Genomic DNA, 23,556 nt, shown 5'->3' on the forward strand with positions numbered 1-23,556 from the left:
TTCTCAATGAAATCATTCTTTCTCTAAAGGCTTCAAATATTTCTCCAATGCTAACAGCTTTAGCTCTCTCCCGTCAGCCAAATTTCAGGCTTGTATTTCAAATGTTTGTGGAAACTCTCTACCTGGAAACCCCACTGTCATCTTATGTTCAACATAACTAAAAAAACCCTTCCACTTCCCGTAATAACTGGCTCTTACGTTTAACTTGCTAATTTCTGTTATTACGTCAATTAACAATCTCACAACATCTGCACTGAGTGTTTTACAATGTGTTCCTATACACAGTATCTCAAGGGATTCTTCTTATTCTGTGAGATAATCACCATAATCATATTCTTTAAAGATGAAAAAATTGAGGATAGGAGAGTTTGTATTGGAGAAGGAAATGGCAACCGACTCCAGTATTCTTGCCTGGAGAATCCCAGGGACTGGGGAGCCTGGTGGGCTGCCGTCTATGGGGTCGCACAGAGTCGGACACGACTGAAGTGACTTAGCAGCAGAGAGTTTGTATGGTCTGTGCAAGGTCACAAAGTTAGCAGCAGAACTCAGATTTGTACCTATGTCTTCTGACTCTAAATCTGACCTTCTTTCCACAAAGCTAATTCCCATTAAAACCATTCTTTTAGCTTCAAAATCTTGCTTTGGAACCTTTTTTTCCCCATTCATTGTCAATAATTTTTCAACATTCACTACACATCTATGTATAGGATATAATGATGCTTCTTCTAAAAACTCTTGTTATTTTATAAAACGCTTTGTGGTAGCAAGGGGTGTAGCACATACCATACTAATAAAAGTACTAGGTGCAGCCACAGTTATTCTCAAATAGTCGCTATTTAACTGTTAAATATTACACAAATAAGGAAAATAAAGGCATAGAATGGCTCAGTAACTTTCCAAAAATCAAGCATATGCCTAGTAGCAAAGCTAGACTCAAATTCAGGTATTTCTGATACTAGGACCTTACCATTGGACAACACTGCTTTTCCTTAGGAAACTTAAGAGATTGTCTAGTTTTATGCCTTCATCTAATTACCGCAATTACTCTCTATTTCATTTTCTTGCTTTCCTCATCTTTTAATATGTTCTTACATGAGATTAGTTTTTCAGAAGTACCTTCCCTCTCATGTTTTTCTCCTGCTAAACTAAAATTGCTCGTCTGCCTAACTGTTCAAGATCAAACTCCAATTTGACCTTTAATCAAGGCTATCTACAATGTAATTATCTCTTACTAGTTATATGACTTCCACATAAGGCAAGTTAACTGAGTTATTTTATGTGAAATGCATAGAACACCACTTAGGACATAATATGTGTTCAGTTCAGTTCAGTTGCTCAGTCGTGTCCCACTCTTTGCGACCCCATGAATTGCAGCATGCCAGGCCTCCCTGTCCATCACCAACTCCTGGAGTTCACTCAGACTCACGTCCATCAAGTCAGTGATGCCATCCAGCCATCTCATCCTCTGTCATCCTCTTCTCCTCCTGCCCCCAATCCCTCCCAGCATCAGTCTTTTCCAATGAGTCAACTCTTCGCATGAGGTGGCCAAAGTACTGGAGTGTCAGCTTTAGCATCATTCCTTCCAAAGAAATCCCAGGGCTGATCTCCTTCAGAATGGACTGGTTGGATCTCCTTGCAGTCCAAGGGACTCTCAAGAGTCTTCTCCAACACCACAGTTCAAAAGCATCAATTCTTCGACACTCAGCCTTCTTCACAGTCCGACTCTCACATCCATATATGATCACTGGAAAAACCATAGCCTTGACTAGACGGACCTTAGTCGGTAAAGTAATGTCTCTGCTTTTGAATATGCTATCTAGGTTGGTCATAACTTTTCTTCCAAGGAGTAGGTGTCTTAATTTCATGGCTGCAATCACCATCTGCAGTGATTTTGGAGCCCCAAAAAACTAAGTCTGACACTGTTTCCACTGTTTCCCCATCTATTTCCCATGAAGTGATGGGACCGGATGCCATGATCTTCGTTTTCTGAATGTTGAGCTTTAAGCCAACTTTTTCACTCTCCTCTTTCACTTTCATCAAGAGGCTTTTCAGTTCCTCTTCATTTTCTGCCATAACGGTGGTGTCATCTGCATATCTGAGGTTATTGATATTTCTCCCGGCAATCTTGATTCCAGCTTGTGTTTCTTCCAGTCCAGCGTTTCTCACGATGTACTCTGCATAGAAGTTAAATAAGCAGGGTGACAATATACAGCCTTGATGCACTCCTTTTCCTATTTGGAACCAGTCTGTTGTTCCATGTCCAGTTCTAACTGTTGCTTCCTGACCTGCATACAGATTTCTCAAGAGGCTGGTTAGCCATTATCATTAACTGAGAGTCAGTATAGCATTCTGGTCCTTGACCAGGGATTTGAGCCAGCCCATCCCCCTTTCTTTTTTCTTTCCAGTTTTATTGAGATGTAAGAATCTGCCTGCAATGTGGGAGACCTGGGTTCGATCACTGGGTTGGGAAAATCCCCTGGAGGAGGGCATGGCAACCCACTCCAGTATTCTTGCCTGGAGAATGCCCAAGGACAGAGGAGGTTGGTGTGCTACAGTCCGTGGGGTCGCAAAGAGTCAGACACAACTTGAGCAACTAAGCACATTAATTCACACATAGCACTGTTATCAGTTTAAGGCAGAGAGCACTATGATCTGACTTATAGAAGTCATGAAATGATTACCATAATAAGTTTAGTGATATCTACCATCTCATACAGATTCAAAATAAAAGAAAAAACAACAACAACGATGAAATGATGAACTTTTAGGATATACTTTCTTAACAACTTTCACATTTAACATATATGCTGTATTAATACATTACATCTCTTAATTCTTATTTATCGTATGACTGGAAGTTTATACCTTTTGGATACCTTCATGAAATTCCCCCTTCCCCATGCCATGCCTCTGGTAATCAAAATTCTGACCTCTTTTTTAATGAGCTTGTCTGTTTTTGAAGTATAACTGATCAACAACACTATATTAGTTCCTGGTACACAATATAATGATTTCCTATTTCTGTATCAAAGTGATCACCATGATAAGTCTAGTTACCATCAAGATTTTTTTTTTTTAAAGAAACTATTTATTTTCCATCTGCTTCATTTCCATTTTCTATTCAGTTTGTCTTACTAGCTGAGTATTTAACCTTAGGAAAACTCTTATCCTCTCTGGGCGTCAAATATCATTGCAGGCTTCATACATTTGAAAAAAATGTAAGAATTTATCATGTGTATGGTAGTTAAAGAAGACACACTTTGGCTAGAGTTATGAAAAAAGAGAAAGCAATTAGAGGATGAGTGATTCATCTGTTCAATCATTTAAAAAGTATTTAATGAGCTTTATTGTTGGCTAAGGCTTGGTTAGACCTAGAGAAACATCAGTGAATAAACATGATAGAAAGAACATGTCCCTTTCTTCATGGAGTTTACAGATAAATGAGAGACAGATACATATATATGGGCCATGCCACTAGGCTTGTGGGATTTTAGTTCCCTGACCAGGAATCCAACAAGGGCCTGTGGCAGTGAGAGCATAGAGTCCTAACCACTGGACCACCAGGGAATTCCTGGGAAAGACATACATTAAACATGCGAAAATATAATTATTTTAAAAAGAAAAAAAAAATCTAAGGTGACTGCAGAACAAAAAGATGTAAGTAACACAGGCCAAAAAAGTGAACCAGATTTAGAGACAACTATAGAGTCTGTTAAAAACAGAAGTGTTAATAAGGATTATTAACTGGGTAGCTGGGGAGAAAACAGAAAGGAAAGAATCTAAGATGACTAAAGTATTAAGCCTGTGAGGCTTGCAAATTTTTGAGGTAAGGAAGTGAGTGATAGGTTCAGGTAACGATAGTTTAAATCTTCATGGCACTTTACAGTTTACACAGCATTTTCACTTTCATGATGCACTAGAGATTTAGGAAACACCAGCTGGACAGTAAAGTGATACGTCTAATGACAGATAGCTAATTAAGAGTAAGAGACTACCACTGTCCTAAAAGCAAGATCAATCACTTCTGGTTATCCTCAAGCCTATCTACCTTTGAGGACAGTTAATTAATCACAAACAGGAGACAGTTATACTATTTACTCAAGAATTCTTATGATTATCAAATTTTTTCCCCCCATGAAGACAATAAAACCTGACAGCCTCAGTGAAACAAATATGCACTTAATTCTAAGAAGCTTTAGGAGTACCATTCAATGAATCCAAAGAACTCACCTTGACAAAGTCCAGGACAGCATCTCTCTGAATCTGCTTGGTCCTTATTTTCTCCTCCTCATACTGCAGGGCAGCAAGTTGTGCCTCTCTCCGAGTACGTTCTACTAATTGTTCTCTTCTCCGATGAAGTTCCAGGTCTGTCTGTGAAAACGGGAACAAGAGGATCATTTTGCATAGGCAAGCAGGGATAAAGATCAACTTCCTAATATTCTTTATCAATTTTGGGAAACTACTGCTGACCCAAGCCATTTTTACTTTGCATTCACTGAGCATTTCTTCAGATGTGCTTATTGTTAATTTGTTCCCGTTTCTGCACTGTGTTCTGATATGTATTATAGAGACTTATTTTCTCTCTGGTACTTTCTCTATAACACACTGCTACTCATATCAGGTGCACATTATGTTAATTGTAGATTGAAGAGACAGGTAATACAATTTAGAGATGTTTGGGAATTAACTGCAATTTAAATATTATAAAAGAAGAAAATCATCTTAATTTAAAAAGAAACTAAAACTGGAAAATTTTTTTTTACCTGATTGTGACTTGGTGATAGTGATAAGAGAGAAGATGGCTCAGCTGGAACTCTGATCCAAAAAAGAAAAACAGAAAAGAAAAAACTCTTTGATAAGACATAAATAAAAGATAAGTGGAATTTTATTGTCAATGTAGTTTTCTATTAATCAGCAGGCAAACTGTCTGGTCAACATTGAAAGACCAACTGCATTTTATAAACTTGAGCCCAAGCCATTAAATTAAGCTACAGGAACACCTGATGTCTCCAACTCATATTTCATGTGATGATATCACCGATCAAACTATACATAGTGAACAACTGTCTATGTCAGCCAGTGCTGATGATAGTTATTTGAGATCACTTTCAAACAGTATTGTTTCTTTACAGCTCACAGAACTACACCTTCTTTATTACTAGGACTGAAACAAGATACATGTACATGGAGATGGTTTATACACAAAGCCACTTTATCAACACAGTTCTGGAATACTACAGAACCTATAACTTTACGTGTGAAGTGAAGTTGCTCAGTCGTGTCCGACTCTTTGCGACCCCATGGACTGTAGCATACTACGCTCCTCTGTCCATGAGATTTTCCAGGCAAGAGTACTGAAGTGGGTTGCCATTTCCTTCTCCAGAGGATCTTCCTGACCTAGGGATCGAACCCAGGTCTCCCACACTGTAGGCAGATGCTTTATCATCTGAGCCACCAGGGAAGTCCACTAACTTTATGTGTAGAACACATCTACTCTCATTTTTAATTGAAGAGCAATTTTAGTAACATAATTAAAGATTTTGTTGATTTTTATCTTTAAGAAAAATATGAAACCTGATTTGATGCTTAAAAAAAAAACAGTAAAACTTGCTTTTCAGTTTTATCAGTGTTAATTCTTATATTTTGGTATTTATTTCTTGTTGTATTTCCTAAAGTTTAAAAATATAATATATAAGAAAACAAAAACTTAAGCTAGTCTATTGCTCTTTCATGATACATTTTTTTCTTATATTGGTTCCAAATCTTTGAAGTATTCACAAAATTTTTTTAAAATTTCTAGGCATTAAAAAAACTTTGACAGAATAAATTACTTAATGCCTACTACTTAATAACTTCCTATACAAGATTTAAAATAATATTAAAGGTAGAGATTTAAAACTTCCTTAACTTTCTATTAATCCTCGCCAACCTTGATCCTAGCACGGCTAACCAGAGCATACTCAGTCACAAGTCTTGCAAGAAAAGAGAGGAATGTATTGGTAGGATAAAATTTTTAACTGGGATATAACCAATAAAGAATGAGAGATGAGTGACTTCAGGACCATGTACTAGAATAACTGGCATTAACTGCAAGTTTGTCCCAAATTACCAACTTCACTGTTAACATTTCTTATAGTTTTTATTGGCCATCTATAGATAAACTATACCAGAAAGGATCATATAAAACCATCTCAAGTGGGTGTATGTGCCCTGATTTGAACATTTTTCTTTAATAATGCTTTTTAAGCAAAACTTTTTAATATACATCTTTATATCCTCATTTCTTCACCCTCTTTTTTACACCAAATCTCAAAAGATGGTTGAATTCACTGTTTCCACTTCATCTCATCCCATTTTATTTTGAACCCACTCCAATCTGGATCTGTCCTCACAACTTCACTGAAACTGCTCTCTTCAATTTGGGGGCTTTACATGTCCAAATCCAATATTTATTCTCAGCCCTCACCTTCCTGAACCTATCAGCAGTATGTGAGATTTGCTTCTCTCTCTCCCCACATGTCTTGAGAATATCTCTTCACTTAGCCTCTGGGACATGACCTTCTTTCTCCTATTTCCATAACCATACCATTCTTCTACTACCATACCATTATGTTCATTTCACACGCTAGCAAGGTTATACTCAAAATCCTTTAAGACAGGCTTCAGCAGTATGTGAACTGAGAACTTCCAGATGTATAAGTGGGGTTTTGAAGAGGCAGAGGAACCAGAGATCTAATTGCCAGCATCAGCTGGATCAGAGAAAGCAAGGGAATTCCAGAAAAACATTTACTTCTGCTTCACTGACTATACTAAGGCCTTTGACTGTGTGGACTAAAACAAACTGTGGCAAATTCTTAAGGAAATGGGAGTACCAGAGCATCTTACCTGTCTCCTGAGAAATGTGTATGTGGGTCAAGAAGCAACAGTTAGAACTGAACATGGAACAATGGACTGGTTCAAAATTGGGAAAAGCTATATATTGTCATCCAGCTTATTTAACTTACACACAAAGTACATCGCACAAAATGCTGGGCTGGATGAATCACAAACTAGAATCAAGACTGCCAGGAGAAATATCAGTAGTCTCAGACATGCAGATGATACCACTCTAATGGCAGAAAGTGAAGAGAAGCTAAAGAGCTTCTTGACGAAGATGAAAAGGAGAGTGAAAAAGCTGGCTTGAAACTCAACATTTAAAAAACTAAGATCATGGCAACTAGTCCCATCACTTCATTACAAATAGAAAGGGAAAAAGTAGAAGCACTAACAGATTTTATTTTCTTGGGCTCCAAAATCACTACAGACAGTGACTGCAGCCATGAAATTAAAAGATGTTTGCTTGTTGGAAGGAAAGCTATGACAAGCCTAGACAGCATACAAGCAGAGACATCACTTTGCCAACAAAGGTCTGTACAGTCAAAGTTATGGTTTTTCCAGTAGTCATGTACAGATGTGAGAGTTGGACCATAAAGAAGACTGAATGCCGAAGAACTGATGCTTTCGAACTGTGATGCTGGAGAACACTCTTGAGAGTCTCTTGGACTGCAAGGAGATCAAACCAATCCATCCTAAAGGAAATCAACCCTGAATATTCACTGAAAGGACTGATGCTAAAGCTGAAGCTCTGATACTCTGGCCACCTTAAGTGAGAGCTGACTCACTGGAAAAGACCCTGGGAAAGACTGAAGGCAACAGGAGAAGCGGGCAGCAGAGGATGAGATGATTAGATGGCATCACCAACTCAATGGACATGAACTTGAGCAAACTCCAGGAGAAGTGGAGGATAGAGGAGCCTGGTGTGCTGCAGGCTGTAAGAGTACCTGATAAGTATTTGCAGTCGCAAAGAGATGGACACAACTTAGCGACTGAACAATAACAACAAACAATCTAGTTGTTTAAGCCTTAATTCTCTCCCCTTCACTCTAAATTTATGTATCTAGACCTGCTTACCTGGTAACACCACCGAACTTCTAGCAGCCTCTCAAGTAGAACATACGTCGTATGTACGTTAGTCCCTCACTCGTGTCCGACTCTTTGTGACCCCACAGACTGTGTAACCCACCAGGCTCCTCTGTCCATGGGATTCTCCTGGCAAGAACACTGGAGTGGGTTGCCATCCCCTTCTCCAGGGGTTCAACCCAGGGATCGAACCTTGGTCTCCTGCATCACAGGGAGAGTCTTTACCGTTTGAGCTACAGGGAGATCTCAAGTAGAACATAAGCACAACTTAATTTTCATCTCACACTTCAAAACGGTTCTGCCTTACTTACACTCCTTAGTGCTCCTGGAGCACACCAAGTCTGTTCCTCTGTAATGGCTTCTCCCCTAGACAGCCAGAATCCTTGACCCCTCCTTGGGGTTTCGATCAAGACATCATTACCTCATACAATGGCTCTCGCTTTCCCCTCAACCTGACCAGTATTAACTCTTTCATCCTGCTTTACTTTTCTTCGTAGCACTGAGCAGTACCTGATAAGTATTTGTTACATATATTTGTCTGTTGTTGCGTTGTTAAAGGTTAACTATGTGACATCAGGGACCTAGAACATAACCAGACTATTGCAGTGCTCAAGAAATATTATTTAAACAAATGGCAGTGATATCTTCCTCTCAAAAATATGGAATATTGATACAAAAATACAGGTTTGTAATTCTGCATTTTTAAATCTTGAACTTACTTGAGCTGGGTAAACCAGAACTGTACCTCTGTATGACAGACTCTGAACTGCCCTTCTGCTTTTCTTTGTTCATCATATTACATTTAATATAGTAGCTTTTCTAGTTTTGTCTATGTAACATGAAACTAGAAATATCCAGGTATTTCTTTAATACTATACTGCTTCCAGTAGAAATTAACGTACTTCATAGGACCTAGCCTGACATTATCATCTCTCCTGAACTAAAATCCCAATCAGGTTATAAGTGAGCCCTTAAAATTTTTTTTGATATATAAAATAAATGATAGTTTTGTTATTTTAACTAAAAATTTATTTATTCCATCTTAGCAAACAGTTATAAAACAGTTCCCAATTTATCATAATACTCTTAACATACCTCTTTACCTTTCTTAATCCTCAGGCCGATTGTGTCTGTGTTTGTGTGGGGGAGGGGGAGGTAGGAAGAAATGTACATGGTGGGTGATGGGAGGGGAGGAGAATTGGGAGGAAAAAAGCAAACAACTTTTTTTTTCAGCAGTGACTAACAAGCTAGCAGCAGTCTATAAACTAACTCAATTCCTTTCAGTCTTTGTAACGGAAGGGTTGATCGACACTTTGTAGGTTAACATATTCCTCAGGTTGGGAAGCCCCAATAGCTCAAGAGGTAAGGATTCTTCCTGCAACGCAAGAGATGCAGGAGCCGCATGGTGGATTCCTGAGTTGGAAAGATCCTCTGAAGAAGGAAATGGCAACCCGTTTCAGTATTCCTGCCTGGAAAACTCCATGGACTGAGGAGCCTGGCAGGCTACAGTCCACAGGGTCGTTAAGAGTTGGATATGACTGAGCACACACATGAAGCAATGCAACATCACTCAGGTTACAGGCAAGTCTTGTGAGCCTGAGAGCTGCCAACCATTCTGAGGTGATTTTGTTTTTCTAGGCTCTAATTCATGATTCTGTTTGAGGAGGATAGGAACTCTGAAATTCACAGCTATTTCCCAACACCTAAAAATGTACTTAGCCCATATGAGATATTTAGCAACATGAGGTATGTATTGATCTTCAAGCTCAACTGATGATGGGAATAAAGTATGGGGTTCTTATCCAAAGACTGTATTGATCTAAAGATTTAAAACATCTAGTTAACAGTAATCATTGATTCAGTTTCTAGCACTGTGGCAGGTTACATATTCTGAGTGACTCTTCCAATAGAAACAAAAAAACTGTTCAATAAAGTAATCTTTTAAAATGCACTGCTGAAGTGCCAAAAAAAAAAAAAATCCACAGATTCTAAAAGGAAGTTAAAAAACAGGAACTCTGGATTAAGGTTTGGTAGGCAGATTTTTGGCACTCATGATCTCCTCCCCTGGTATTACTCCAATAAATATGTTACATATCAGAAAAGGACTCTACAGATGAAATTACGGTTACTAATTGGTCTACCTTATCCAGATAGGCCTAGTACAATCATACAAGTCATTAAAACCAGAAAAGGCAGGCAAGAGAGTTTGAGAGATATAGCAGAAAGGGAAATCAGATTTAAAATGTGAAGATCTGATCCGTCACTGCTGGTTTGATACAGAGGAAACCATGAACCAAGAAATGTGGGTGGACTCTAGAAGCAAAAATGACTCCCAGCTAACAGCTAACAAGGTAATGGAGACCTCAATCTACAACTGCATAGAAGTGAATTCTGCCAGCAACCTATATGAGCCTGGAAGTGGATTCTCCTCCAGGGTCTCTAGGTAAGACTCTAGGCTAGCCAACACCTTGACTTTGGCCTTGTGAGGCAATAAGCAGAGAACCAAAACAAGCCTGCCCAGACTTCTATCTCTCAGAACTGTAATATAATAAATAGGTGTGTTTTAAGTAATTAAATTTGTGGTAATTTGTTATGTAAGGGTCAGAGACATTACTTTGCCGACAAATGTCCATCTAGTCAAAGCTATGGTTTTTCCAGTAGTCATGTATGGATGTGAGAGTTGGACTATAAAGAAAGATGAGGGCCGAAGAATTGATGCTTTTGAACTGTGCTGCTGGAGAAGACTCTTGAGAGTCTTTTGGACTGCAAGGAAATCAAACCAGTCAATCCTAAAGGAAATCAGTCCTAAATATTCATTCATTGGAAGGACTGATGCTGAAGCTCCAATACTTTCGCCACCTGATGGGAAGAACTGACTCACTGGAAAAGACCCTGATGCTGGGAAATATTGAAGGCAGGAGGAGAAGGGGATGACAGAGGATAAGATGGTTGGATGGCATCACCAACTTGATGGACATGAGTTTGAGCAAGCTCCGGGAGTTGGTGATAACAGGGGAGCCTGGCGTGCTGCAGTCCATGGGGTTGTAGAGTTGGATATTACTGAGCCACTAAACCTAACTGAACTGAAGCGTCAGAAAACTAAAACTTTAGTAAGGCAACTGCGCAAAAAGCTGGCTTTCACCATGGTGTGTCCCATATCCTGGAGACCTTGAGCTTTATTTATGATGGACACAGAAGGTAGGAGGTGCCAAAAATAAAGCAGAGGTCTATCCAACATGGGGAACTGTAACAAGAAATCCCAGCATGATACTGGAATCTCAAATAACCACATTTTCAGTAAAGGGACACACTGGCAACTAAAAGGTCACTTTGAGACAAATGTCAAAGACATGAAATGTGTCTAAATCTTCATGAACTAACAAGACTGAAAAGGCCAAGTTATAAGATTTCTTTCTTTCATTATTCTCCCTACTTTCTTTATTCATCTATAGCTCAGCCTTCTAACCAACTTTAATATCCTGTCAAGTATAAGCAAAGAATGATGTATGACACTTTGTATGCAACAAATTTAATGCTGCTTAAAAATAGATTTATCAAGCCTACTTTTTTAAGATTTCAAAAAAAAAAGGAAGCAAAAAAAATCAAAGGCTGAGAATTTTTCAAAGATTGTGATACAGTTTATGATAAGAAACTTTTTGGAGTTCAAGAATAAGAAGCAGTACTCCTGAGAAAACAAAAAAGCAGCAGCAGCAGCAGTACTCTAAATGGTCAAGCTAATTTTAGAAATATCCTGTGAGGCAGTAATTATAGATAAAAGATTACTTCAACTGAGATGGGAATGAAGACTATATTATAGTTTTCTCTGTTGTTCTGTCATCTAATCAAAAGTTTAAGTAAAATCGCTGGACTCCTGAAATTCATGCAGCTCTATTTATGCATAAATCCAGGGACATCATTATAAACTTTATTATTTATCTTCAAATAATTTTACAGATAATGGTCTAGGTAATCCGAATTTAGAAATCAGTAAGCCAGTTTTACTTCTTATTCTAGAGCACAAAGGTATATTTCACTTGGCTGTAAATACATCATATTTAAAACACGTAGTATCTAAACACCTTCATTATACAATTATCTACACAAAACCAAAATCATTTCATGCTCTTATACTACTCAGTTTTAAGACAGAAACAAGTGACTAGCACTGGTTTTTCAAACCTATTTTGATGTGAGTATCTTCTCATGTCTTCTGTTTTTTGAAATTCCCTCATGGGTATTGGCTTTACTGGTGAACCCTAGGCCAAAAACAGAAAAACAGATCAATTTAACACATGTATCCAGAAAGGTGTAATTACACAGTTTACATTTCAATGGCATTTAGGCATCAGTATATTATATTACACTAAAAATATTTTAACAAAATCTTGGAATGTGAATTTCCATGTTTAGAAGAATTATAGGCTATATTACTGCTTTGGTTAACAGAAGACTGTTCATAATCCAAAAACATTTATTTTTTAAAAATATAGATTTTCTTCTCACTGTATTTTATGATTTATAATGACCATACAGTAATATTTATAAAACAGTAAGATGTGAAAGTTGGAAAGAATCTTAGAGGTCACTGAGCACAAACTCTCCTCTAGAGCAGGAACTCCTACCGATCCTATCCTGACTTTTGCTCAGCCTCTCTTGACTATTCCTGGTAACAGGAAGTTCACTGGGGAGACATTTCTTTACTTCATCATCATCATAAATTGTACTTATGTTAGACAAATAGTCCTGGGGATGCTAGTAGAATATCAAGATAAAGTACAAAGTAATTTCTTCCTTTTTCTTTAGAGATTTATTTACTTATTTTATGTATTATTTATTTATTACCCATTTATTATGATGGGTCTTTGCTGCTGCACGCAGGCTTTCTCTACTTGCAGTGACCATGGGCTACTCTGTTCTAGTGGGCGGGCTTCTCACTGAGGCAGCTTCTCTTGTTGCGGAGCACAAGCTCTAGGAGTGCTGGCTTCAGTGGTTGCAGCACATGGGCTCAGCAGTTGTGATGTACCGGCTTAATTGCTCGGCAACACAGGGGATCTTCCTGGACCAGGGATGGAACCAGTGTCCCTTGGACTGCAAGGTGAATTCTTAATTACTGTACCACCAGGGAAGTTCAAGAGTAATTTCTGATTATGGCAAAATATGGTATTAATTGGGGCTTCCCTGGTGACTCAGCAGTAAAAAATCTGCCTGTGATGCAAAAGATGCAGGAGACTCAGGTTCAATCCCTGGATGGGGAAGACCCCCTGAAGAAGGGAATGGCAACCCTCTCCAGTATTTTTGCCTGGAGAATCCCATGGACAGAGGAGCTTGGGAGGGCACAGTCCACAGCGTCGCAGAGTTGGACACGACTGAAGCGACTTGAACATGAGCACAATGGTACTAATGAGGGCTTTCCCGCTGGCTTGTGGTAAAGAATCTGCCTGCAAATGTAGGAGATGTAGGTTTGATCTGTGGAGTGGGGGAGATCCCCTGGAGAAGGAAATGTCAACCCACTCCAGTATTCTTGTCTGGAAAATCCCATGAACAGAGGAGCCTGGCAGGTTACAACTTAGTGACTAAACAACCACCACCACCACCATGGTATTAATTAAAAGAGAAATAGTGGCAAATGGTAAAGAATCTGCCTGCAATGCAGGAGACCTGGGTTCAATCCCTGGATCAGAAGATCCCCTGGAGAAAGGAAATGGTGACCCACTCCAGTATTCTTGCCTGGAGAATTCCATGGACAGAGGAGCCTGGCGGGCTACAGTCCATGGGATCACAAAGAGTTGGACATGACTGAACGACTAAAACACACAGGGTAAAAGTCATTTAAAAAAATTATTGATGAAAACTTAACTGGTTTAAGTTATATGGCTTATATACTGAAAAATATAAATCAAAGATAGAGATACCATGTATATCGTCAAATGAGAATCTATAACAACAATATAATCCTACTTGAACACCAAAGAAAATCATCAAAATGGGTATTCTAGAAGGGGAAAAAACCCAACTTCTTCCCCCTAAAAATCAAAAAATCAAATGTAAAACTATTTACAGTCTATCTCCAAGAAACAGGTACATCTCACATAACTAGAAAATCTTAGGTGAATTACTCCAAAGGGCTAAAGCTGATTCCTGTAAAGTCTGGGCATAAGGATCATATTAAATGAGACACAATTCTAGAATCTGGATGAGAGGATATTTATTCTAATTTTAGTGAATTTAAGTTTTTAAGTAAACAGAAATCTCTCTTAGTATGCTACCATCAATGACTTATCACCCAGGTTTTACAATACTGTGATTCCACCTAAAATTACTGCAAGAGGTACATGAAATTTTCATGACAAAAATGAATGTAACATTAGTTTAATTTAAAAAGTAAATATGTTACAGTCTATAAGCCATACCCTATTTTGTCATAATATTTCTATGCATGTGACAGGTATTATGATAAAACTTAAATAACAGCAGAGTGTTTAAAATCTCAAACAGTTTTAACAACTTATTTTTAGGCAGTATCCAAGAATATAAAAAAAATATTTATTCACTGGTTATTAAACCATTTAAAATAATACTGCTTCATTTTATTTTTATATACGGGTGGTGGTTTAGTCACTAAGTCGTGTTTGACTCTTGTGACCCCATGGACTGTAGGCTGCCAGGCTCCTCTGTCCATGGGATCTTCCTGACCCAGGAAGTGAACCCGAGTCTCCCACATTGCAGGCAGATTTTTATATATGCCAAGCTTCAAAAGCCTTATGACACAGAAGTCCTAGAGAGCCTTATGACAGAATCATAAAGACTACTATACATAATAGGTAGATGGAATCAAAAAACATACTACAAATTAGCCAATACAATGGATTAAGGAAATGATATTACAATTTTTCACCAGCAGTATAACAGGCATTTTCACTTTTAGTAGAAATACCTCATCTACACAGGATAATTAACCATAAAATAGTCAAAGAGAAAGACTACAAGAAAAGAAAAAGGATTCCCCAAGATTATAATGTGGGCATTGTTAACTTAAATTTTATTGCCAAGTAGATGCCCTTTGCTCTAGCAGAAATGCTTACAGCCTGAACCACAAGCAGTTTCATTAATCACCCGTACACATTGCTATCTGTAGGCTGCAGGACTTTGATTCACAGCAATGGACATTACTGGCTGGTTTCACCTTTTGAGATGTCAGTCACCCATAGTCAACCATGATCCAAAAATATTATGTGGAAAATTTCAGAAACAAACAATTTGTAAGTTTTATACTGCATGCCATTTTAGGCAGTGTGGTAAAATCACAAGCTGTCGCACTGCATCCCACCTGGGTTATAAATCATCCCTTTCACCAGGGTATCCTGCCTGTTAGTCAGTTAGTAGCTGGCTCAGTTAAGTTTCTCTCAATTATCAGATTGTTGCAGTACACCAGTGCTTGTGTACAAGTAATCCTATTTTATTAATAATGGCCCAAAGTATAAAAGTAGTAATATTGGTAATTCAGATATGCCTAAGAGAAGCAGTAAAATGCTTCACTGAAGTGAAAAGGTGAAAGTTTCTGAATTAATAAGGAAAGAAAAAAATTGAATTCTTAGGTAAGATCTACAGTAAGAACGAAGCTTCCATCTGTGAAGTTGTGAAGAAGGAAAGAGACATTCACGCTAGTTTTGCTACTGCACTTCAAACTGCAAACGTTACACAGCCACGGTGTATGTAAATGAATGCTTAGTTAAGATGGGAAAGGCATTAAATTTGTGCAGTGAGATAATAAGAGACAGTGAGTGTGCACACATCCAAATTCACATACTTTTTGTTACAGTATACTGTTGCAACTATTTTATAATTAGTTATTATTCTTAATCTCTTACTGTGCCTGATTTATAAATTAAACTTTACCATAGGTATGTATGTATAGGCAAAAATATAGTACATATAGGGCTCAGTAGCATCCATCCACTGGTGCTCTTGGAATGTATTCCCCTCAGATATGGGGTGGGGGGAATAACGTATTTATCAAACTTTAAATACAAGAGTGTCTTTTGAACCAACAAAAAATACTGTGTTCAAGAGTCTTCAGAACCAAGTTTTTTTTTTTTAAAGAATGATAATAACACTCTATAACATGTCCCACTTGAAGTGACTATTCGCTATTTCTAAAAGACTAAATACATCATTCTTCAAAAAGGCCCCAAGTGTTTCTCAAATAATCCCTGCTCAGAGCCTGGGACCTACTCCAGACATTACACACACACTTAAGTGGAGCCATTTTATTATGCTGACTAGATACACTGAAGAATGCTATTTCTATTTGAGACCCTTGGGGAACTGGCAGCGACTTCGCAGTGGGCTGAATGCTCATTTGTTTTCTAAGGCAACTCAATGCTCCACTATAAGAGACACCCAGGAATTTTAATGGCAAACAATTTATAGTCTGTGTGACTTAGCATAAAAGCACCAATATAATTAAGCTCATCATAAAAATTCTACGGTTGAGTTTGTATGTTGCTCCAAAAGTCTGCTGTTGGTTCAGTTCTTAATTACTGACCAAACTATGATTTATCAGTTAATAAAAAAGCATAAGAATAACAATAAAAAGCATCATATTCCTTTGCATTTTCTTAGGACTTCTTTAAAATTCTGAAATCTGTCTTTTTATTTGAAAAATAAATCTCAACTTTACTTAAGACTATTGTCTGATTTTAAAAATAGCTTGAAAAAGGAATAAAATTGGAACTAAAGATAATAAAACAAATAATTGAGCCTAAACCAACAAACCACTGATATGACAGATATTTAGACTATCATAAATTGTTTTTACTAGGGGATGGCAACAAATTTAGGTTTAAACATGTATACTACCTCATGAGAGATTCGCCGTTGTTCAATATATGCCATAAACTGAGAACTGAGGCTGTCTGAGTCCAGGCCCTTGTGTGGTCTCACCTCATCCTCCTCTTCCTCCGCAGCACAGCTGTCAATATAGTCGATCTGATCCAGATCATGTTCCACTGTCCATATGACACAAACACACACACACATCAAAAAAAAAAAAATTTCAAGTTAGATAGCCAACAAAAACCATTAAATTGCATTCTTTCCTTTTCCTTAACATTTTCTATTATGAAAGTGTGAAGAATAAGTTTAAATTACATAAGTCTTTATCATTTAGTCCATGATCACTCACAAAAACAGGCTAAAGAAAAGCCCTAGTCTTGATTCACTATAAAGAATGCAGTAATTGATAGTAATCACTGGAATTTAGACCTCTAGTATTTTTTTCTTTGGCTAGCTCTTGACTGTTTTAAACAAGTTTGACTCTGTGAGACAAAAGAGTAAGAATAATTTTTTAACGTTGAAAGATGTATCTTCTTTTAGGTTTTGTTTCATTTTGGGGGGATGTTTTAGGTTTGGGGCTTAATCATATCTCTTTGAAGAATTAGGCAGAAAACCTAACACAGTCAACTCTAAATAAAAGTGAAAAGACAGGAGGAAAGACTTGGTGATGAAGAAATAGATACTGATGACTGTTCCTCTTATTGTAACTGCTGTCCATTACTAGAAAAAAAGATTTTCCTATTTAGAAAAATATTTTTTAGAGGTCAGTATTGCAGGTATGTTGCAGCAGTTTGTGGATGGAAGGGAATCATTTGAGGAATTTTTGCTTCTCAAAATGCTCTGAGGTGAGAAGCACATAAGTAAGATTCAGATGCCCTTGAAGAGCACAATTTCAGATGAAAGACAAGGCAGACATCAAGAATACACTGAATTTCTAAAAGAGATCACACAATGACCACAAAGAGAATCTTTAAAAAGGAGAATACTTCTAAGAAGATCATGGTTAAATCAAGATTAGCAAAGATCAGGCTTCCCCTATGGCTCACTGGTGAAGAATCTGCCTGTCAATGCAGGAGACACCAGCTCGATCCCTGATCTAGGAATTTCCCACATGCTGTGGAGCAACTAAGCCTGTGCACCAGAACTATTGAGCCTGTACTCCACAGTCCGGGAGCCACAACTACTAGCCCACTTGCTGCAACTATCGAAGTCTGAGCGTCCTAGAGCCCACAGCTCACTACAGGAGAGGCCAGTGCAACAAGAAGCCCACACACCGCAGCTGGAGACTGCGGTGTAAAATGCAGTGTATGATCACTGCAACTAGAGAAAAAGCCCACGCAACAAACAAGACTCAGCACAGCCAAAAAAAAAAAGATTAGCAAAGGTTTATTCCAGATAAACTGTCCTTAATAGAGTTCTCTCCCAAAATAAAGAGAAAAACATCATATTTTAATTACAAGCCAGAAAACATAGAGAAATTGAAATCAAATCCTAATAGAAAACATTTTTTTTTCCTAATCCTATGAGAAGAGGAGGGAAGTCTCTAAAAAAAGAATGGAAGAAGTTACAGATATACAAATAAAAGGAATGGATGTGAAAAGGCCATTTAAAAAGTCAGAGATAAAAAAGATTTTGGATGTTGTCAGGAATCATGTTTACCTCCACCATTTGTTACTACTAAACTGCTGTGATTCTCCTGGTATTGACTTTCTCTTCGTAGTCTTTGTTCTTTAGTAATTTCTGCTACTCGAAGAGGCAGATCTGAAAATTCATCTGTAGGCTTAAAAAAATAGCAGAAACACTAAAATAAATCACTTCAAATATGACACAAGGTATTTATAGAATAAACTCAGAATTTATATTTTTTTAAAAGAGGAAAATAATTCCAGAGATGCATCTACAAAGGTGCACATATTATTCAACAGTATCAATGTACTTAATGGCACTGAAATGCACACTTAACGATGGTTAAAATGGGGCTTCCCTGGTTGTCTAATGGTTATGAATCCACCTTGCAATGCAGGGGACACCAGTTCAATTTCTGATCCGGGAAGATCCCACAGGCTGTGAGGCAACTAAGCCTGTGTGCCACAACTACTGACCTTGTGCTCTAGAGTCCGGGAGCCACAACTACAGAAGCCCATGGGCCCTAAAGCCTGTGCTCCAGCAACGAGAGAAGCCACTGCAATGAGAAGCCTGCACACCACACCTAGAGGGTAGACCCTGCTTGATACAAGTAGAGAAACCCTGAGAGCAGCAACACAGACCCATTGCAGCCCCCCCTCAAAAAGTATCTTTTTTGATGTTGTCACCATCATGTACACACCCAACCACACACAAATAGACATGTAATTTCAAATGACAAATGGGCTGTATCCTAAAACTAATTTGCTTTAGACTCCAAATAAAACAATGTTAAAAATGGTATACTACCAGTCTTGCTAACAAAATCTTTTTATTATTTAACCTAATTTACAGCTAAAATATTGTACCTTAGTAATTTAAAGAGAGAAAACATAATATTAATAATTAAAACAAAAGAGAAAAATTATATAATTAGCTAGAAAGTTACTTATTTATCTTGAGCATGTAGATAACTTCATTAGGTTCCTATCTTATTACCCATCAGCCTATAGTTCTATTTTCTCACCTTCTAGGAGATCTTCTACCCCTCTCTGCTCAAGATTACCCAGGCACTCAAATTTTAGGTTTCCCATGTAACTGGCTCAGTTCCCATTCAGATCTTGAATTAAATGATTTATACGAGACAATGAGATAACAAACATGTAAAACACAATATATATGCTAAAAAGACAATGAGGAAACATAATACCATTTCTGAGTGATAGGACTATGTGGGAGTTTTACTCCTCATTTGGCTTTTCTATATTTTATATAACAAGAAATTGAGTCCAACTAAGACACTTTCCATTTTCATCATTTTACTTCCTCTTAATCAGAAGTTGCAACATGTACAATAAACACTTACTTCATTCCCTGACCATCTCTTATCACCACTGTCAACACTGTTGAAACCCGAATCAAGCGCTCCGTAGGGACGACCTGAGTACAGTTCTTCATGGCTGCCGAAAAGAAACTTTAGTTCTTATTGTGAAGTTTGATACTTTAAAAATTAACATTTGAAATAGATGCAGTTTTAGTAATAAATATTTTCATTGCATTTAGGGACTTATTTGTTTAGAATGAAGTGAGTACTCCTTTAACTTTTTAGTATGAAAAACTCCAAATTCAAAGAAAGCAGGTAGAAGAGAATAATGAATTTTGATGTCCTCACTATCCACATTCAAAAATATCAACACTCTTACTTCATCTATTCCTCTAGCCATTCCCAACGTCCCTCTCCATTATTTTTGTTTTTGATAGCACTCTCTTTCTTAAGGTAAAATTTATATACACTGAAATACACAAACCTTTGACAAATGAATACATCTTTGTAACATACAACCCTATCATGATACAGGACACTTCTACTTCACCAGAAAATTACCACACATCCCTTTCCAGTCAACTTTCCTCACTTCATCAACTAAAAAGCTACTGCTACTGCTAAGTCGCTTCAGTCATGTCCGACTCTGTGTGACCGCAGAGACAGCAGCCCACCAGGCTGTCCCATCCCCTGTCCCTGGGATTCTCCAGGCAAGAATACTGGAGTGGGTTGCCATTTCCTTCTCCAAAAAAAAAAAAAACCGGCAACTACCATTCAAAATTTTTTTAACTTTAAATTAGTATAGAAGGCCAAATGATTATTCTCAAAGATGTCAAGATATAATCCCTGAAACCTGTAAATATGTTACTTTACACTGCAAACAGGAATTAAGGTTGCAGATAAAAGTAAGGCTGCTAGTAAGAGTACTTTAAAATAAGATTATCCTGAATTGTATGAATGGGTTCAATGTAATCATAAGGTCTCTTGAACGTGAAAGAGGGAAAAAGAAGAGGAGGATACAATGCTGGCTTAAAGATGGAGGAAGGGACAAGAACTAAGGAAAGCACACAACCTCTAGAAGCTGAAAAAGGCAAGGAAACATAGTCTACTCAGAACCTAGAGAAAAGAATGGAGCACTGCCAGCATCTTAATTTTAGCTCAATGAGACCAAAATTTAGATTTCTGACCTATACCATAAAATGATTAATTTGTGTTGTTCAAACCTCTAAGTTTGGGGTAATTTGTTCTGCTTATTCTAGAATGCACAAAAATGGAGTATGTACTCTTTTTCTACTTGGCATCACGTCAGTGAAATTCTTGTCATGTCAGTCAATTCATCCTGGATGAATGAATTTATATGGTAAGTATAGGTTTAACTTAAAAACAAAAAAACTGCCAATCTGTTTTCAAAAGTAGCTGAATCATTTTAAATTCCCAACAACAATACACTGGAGTTCCAGTTACCAACACTGTACTGTCAGTCATTAATTTTAGTTATTATTCTGATGGGTGTAAAGTGTGATGTTAATTTGTATTTCTCTGATGACTAGTGATATTTAATATTTTAATGTGCTTATTGGCTATTTATCTTCTTTTATGAAATATATGTTCAAATCTTTGGCCCATTTAAAAATACAACATCAGTAATCTTGAAAACAGTTTGCTAAGTAAAAGCCACAGACAAAATGCTATATATTTGATTTCATTTCTATGAAATTCTAGAAAAGGCAAATGACAGAGAGCTGACCAGTGATTGCCTGGGGCTGAGGGTGATTTAAAAAAAAATACTTATCTTGATTGTGTTGGTAGTTTTGTGACTGTACCCATTTACCAAAACTCACCAAACTGGACATTTAAAATGGGTAAATTTTATCTCAATAAAGTTGTTAAAAAAATCAGCCAAACTAACTTTCCAAAATGGATGTTCTGATTTTACTTTTTTACAACTCAAATTACATTACATAAGCAACATGAGAGCACTGGTTGCTCCACATGTTGTCAGTCTTATTTTATTCTTGTGGATATGCACTGTGACTTAATTTGCATTTCAATGATGATTAATGATGTTAAGCACTTTTCTGTGTGCTCACTGATCAATTATGTATCTTTCTTTGTAAAGTTTATTCAAGACTTTTATCCAGTTTTCACCTGGGTTGTTTGTCTTTTTAACAGTAAGTTACAGGCTTCCCTGGTAGCTCAGCTGGTAAAGAATCTGCCTACAATGCAGGAGGACCCTGGTTCGATTCCTGGGTTGGGAAGATCCCCTGGAGAAGGGCATGGCAACCCACTCCAGTATTCTTGCCTGGAGAATCCCCATGGACAGTGGAGTCTGGTGGGCTACAGCCCATGGGGTTGCAAAGAGTCAGACAAGACTGGCACATTCTTTATACAGTCTGGATGCAAGTCTATTGTTTTATATGTATTTTGCAAATAATTTCCCTCAGTCTGTGGTTTGCCTATTTTCTTAACAGTTTCTTTTCATAAATAGATGGTTTTAATTTTCATTAAAATGAGTTTATCATTTTTTTAATGGTTATTGCTTTCTGTGTCCTCAGAAATCCTTGCATTCCCCAAGTCACAAAGATATTCTACATTTTCTTCTAAAGCTATAAAAGCTTTAGTTTTTGCTTGTTCTTAAACATAGTTTTAAAAAGTTAGCTTAATTTGAAGTCTAAAATATGACAAAACCTATGTTAAAAATTGGTCTGTTAGCGTTTTATTTAATAAGATGGCCTAGGTTGAAAAATGACTTTCAAATTTAAAACATGTAGTCTTCTGGTATCAAATTTTGTATTCCATGTATTCTTACAGTTTGTGTACATAACTTTAAAAAAGTTACTATGTCATGCTGTCACAATGAATCAGAATTTAAGGCACAGGGAAAGAGCAATGCATCTGAGGGACTGGCTTGGTGGTCCACTGGTAAAGTAATAGTCTCCAATTAAAATAAATAAATTTATATTAAAATAAATAAATAAATAAAAGTTATGCACAACCATAGAAAAAAAAGAATCCACCTTGCAATGCAGGGGTTAAGGTTCAATCCCTGGTCAGGGATCTAAGATCCCACGTCTTGGAGCAACTAAGCCCAAAGACCACAACTACTGAGCCCACATGATGCAGTGAAGATCCTGTGTGGTTCAGTGGTTGAGAATCCGCTTGCCAATGCAGGGGACACGGGTTCGATCCCTGGTCTGGGAAGATTCCTCATGCCTTGAGGCAACTAAGCCTATGTACCAAACTACTGAGTTCATGCTCCAGAGCCCACAAGCCGCAACTACTGAGCCCATGGCACTGGGACCCTGTGATCCACAAAAGGAGTCACTGCAATGAGAAGCCCGCACATCACACTAGAGAGTAGCCCTGTCTGCATGCAGCAACGAAGACCCATCACAGCCAAAAATAAAGAGAAAACTGCCCAACAGTGAGAGATTCAGACCTAGAACCAAGGCATTCTAACTCCATGACTGCATTCTGAATAAATGCACTGCTAACTACAATGCAATCTTATTTATCTGTACCTTAGGAAGAAAGGGCATGAAAGTACAATGTCTCATTTGTTGGTGCAAGAGGAGCTGAAGGAAATATTTTTCTTTTATATGCATAAATATATATATATACACACATACAACATATATATTGATGTATATATATAAACTTATAAGATATTCTGAAATAATCACAAATATAGTAACATAACTGGAAAAATAGAACATGCAGAGATAATGAGCAAAATTAGGGATTATATAGGGACTGGAATATATTAGATCTGTAATTACTAATTCCTTTGAGAAACATGATATGTTTATGCTATC

General features: G+C 37.4%; 1 protein-coding gene across 3 annotated transcripts in view; it reads right to left on the reverse strand.

Moving 5' to 3' along the window:
• LRCH3 (leucine rich repeats and calponin homology domain containing 3) overlaps nucleotides 1–23,556 on the reverse strand; it is a 110,129-nt gene that overhangs the window by 34,562 nt on the left and 52,011 nt on the right. For all 3 annotated transcript variants that reach the window (XM_068977299.1, XM_068977346.1, XM_068977214.1), the window contains exons 7-12: nucleotides 19,784–19,877; nucleotides 18,454–18,574; nucleotides 16,819–16,967; nucleotides 12,139–12,215; nucleotides 4,746–4,815; nucleotides 4,231–4,371 (exon numbers count right to left, since the gene is read on the reverse strand). In XM_068977299.1, the coding sequence (XP_068833400.1) occupies nucleotides 4,231–4,371; nucleotides 4,746–4,815; nucleotides 12,139–12,215; nucleotides 16,819–16,967; nucleotides 18,454–18,574; nucleotides 19,784–19,877 (652 nt within the window). The remainder of the gene's footprint in view (nucleotides 1–4,230; nucleotides 4,372–4,745; nucleotides 4,816–12,138; nucleotides 12,216–16,818; nucleotides 16,968–18,453; nucleotides 18,575–19,783; nucleotides 19,878–23,556) is intronic.

Source organism: Capricornis sumatraensis, chromosome 1 (assembly GCF_032405125.1).
Source record: "Capricornis sumatraensis isolate serow.1 chromosome 1, serow.2, whole genome shotgun sequence".
In the NCBI taxonomy this organism is placed as follows: Eukaryota; Metazoa; Chordata; class Mammalia; order Artiodactyla; family Bovidae; genus Capricornis; species Capricornis sumatraensis.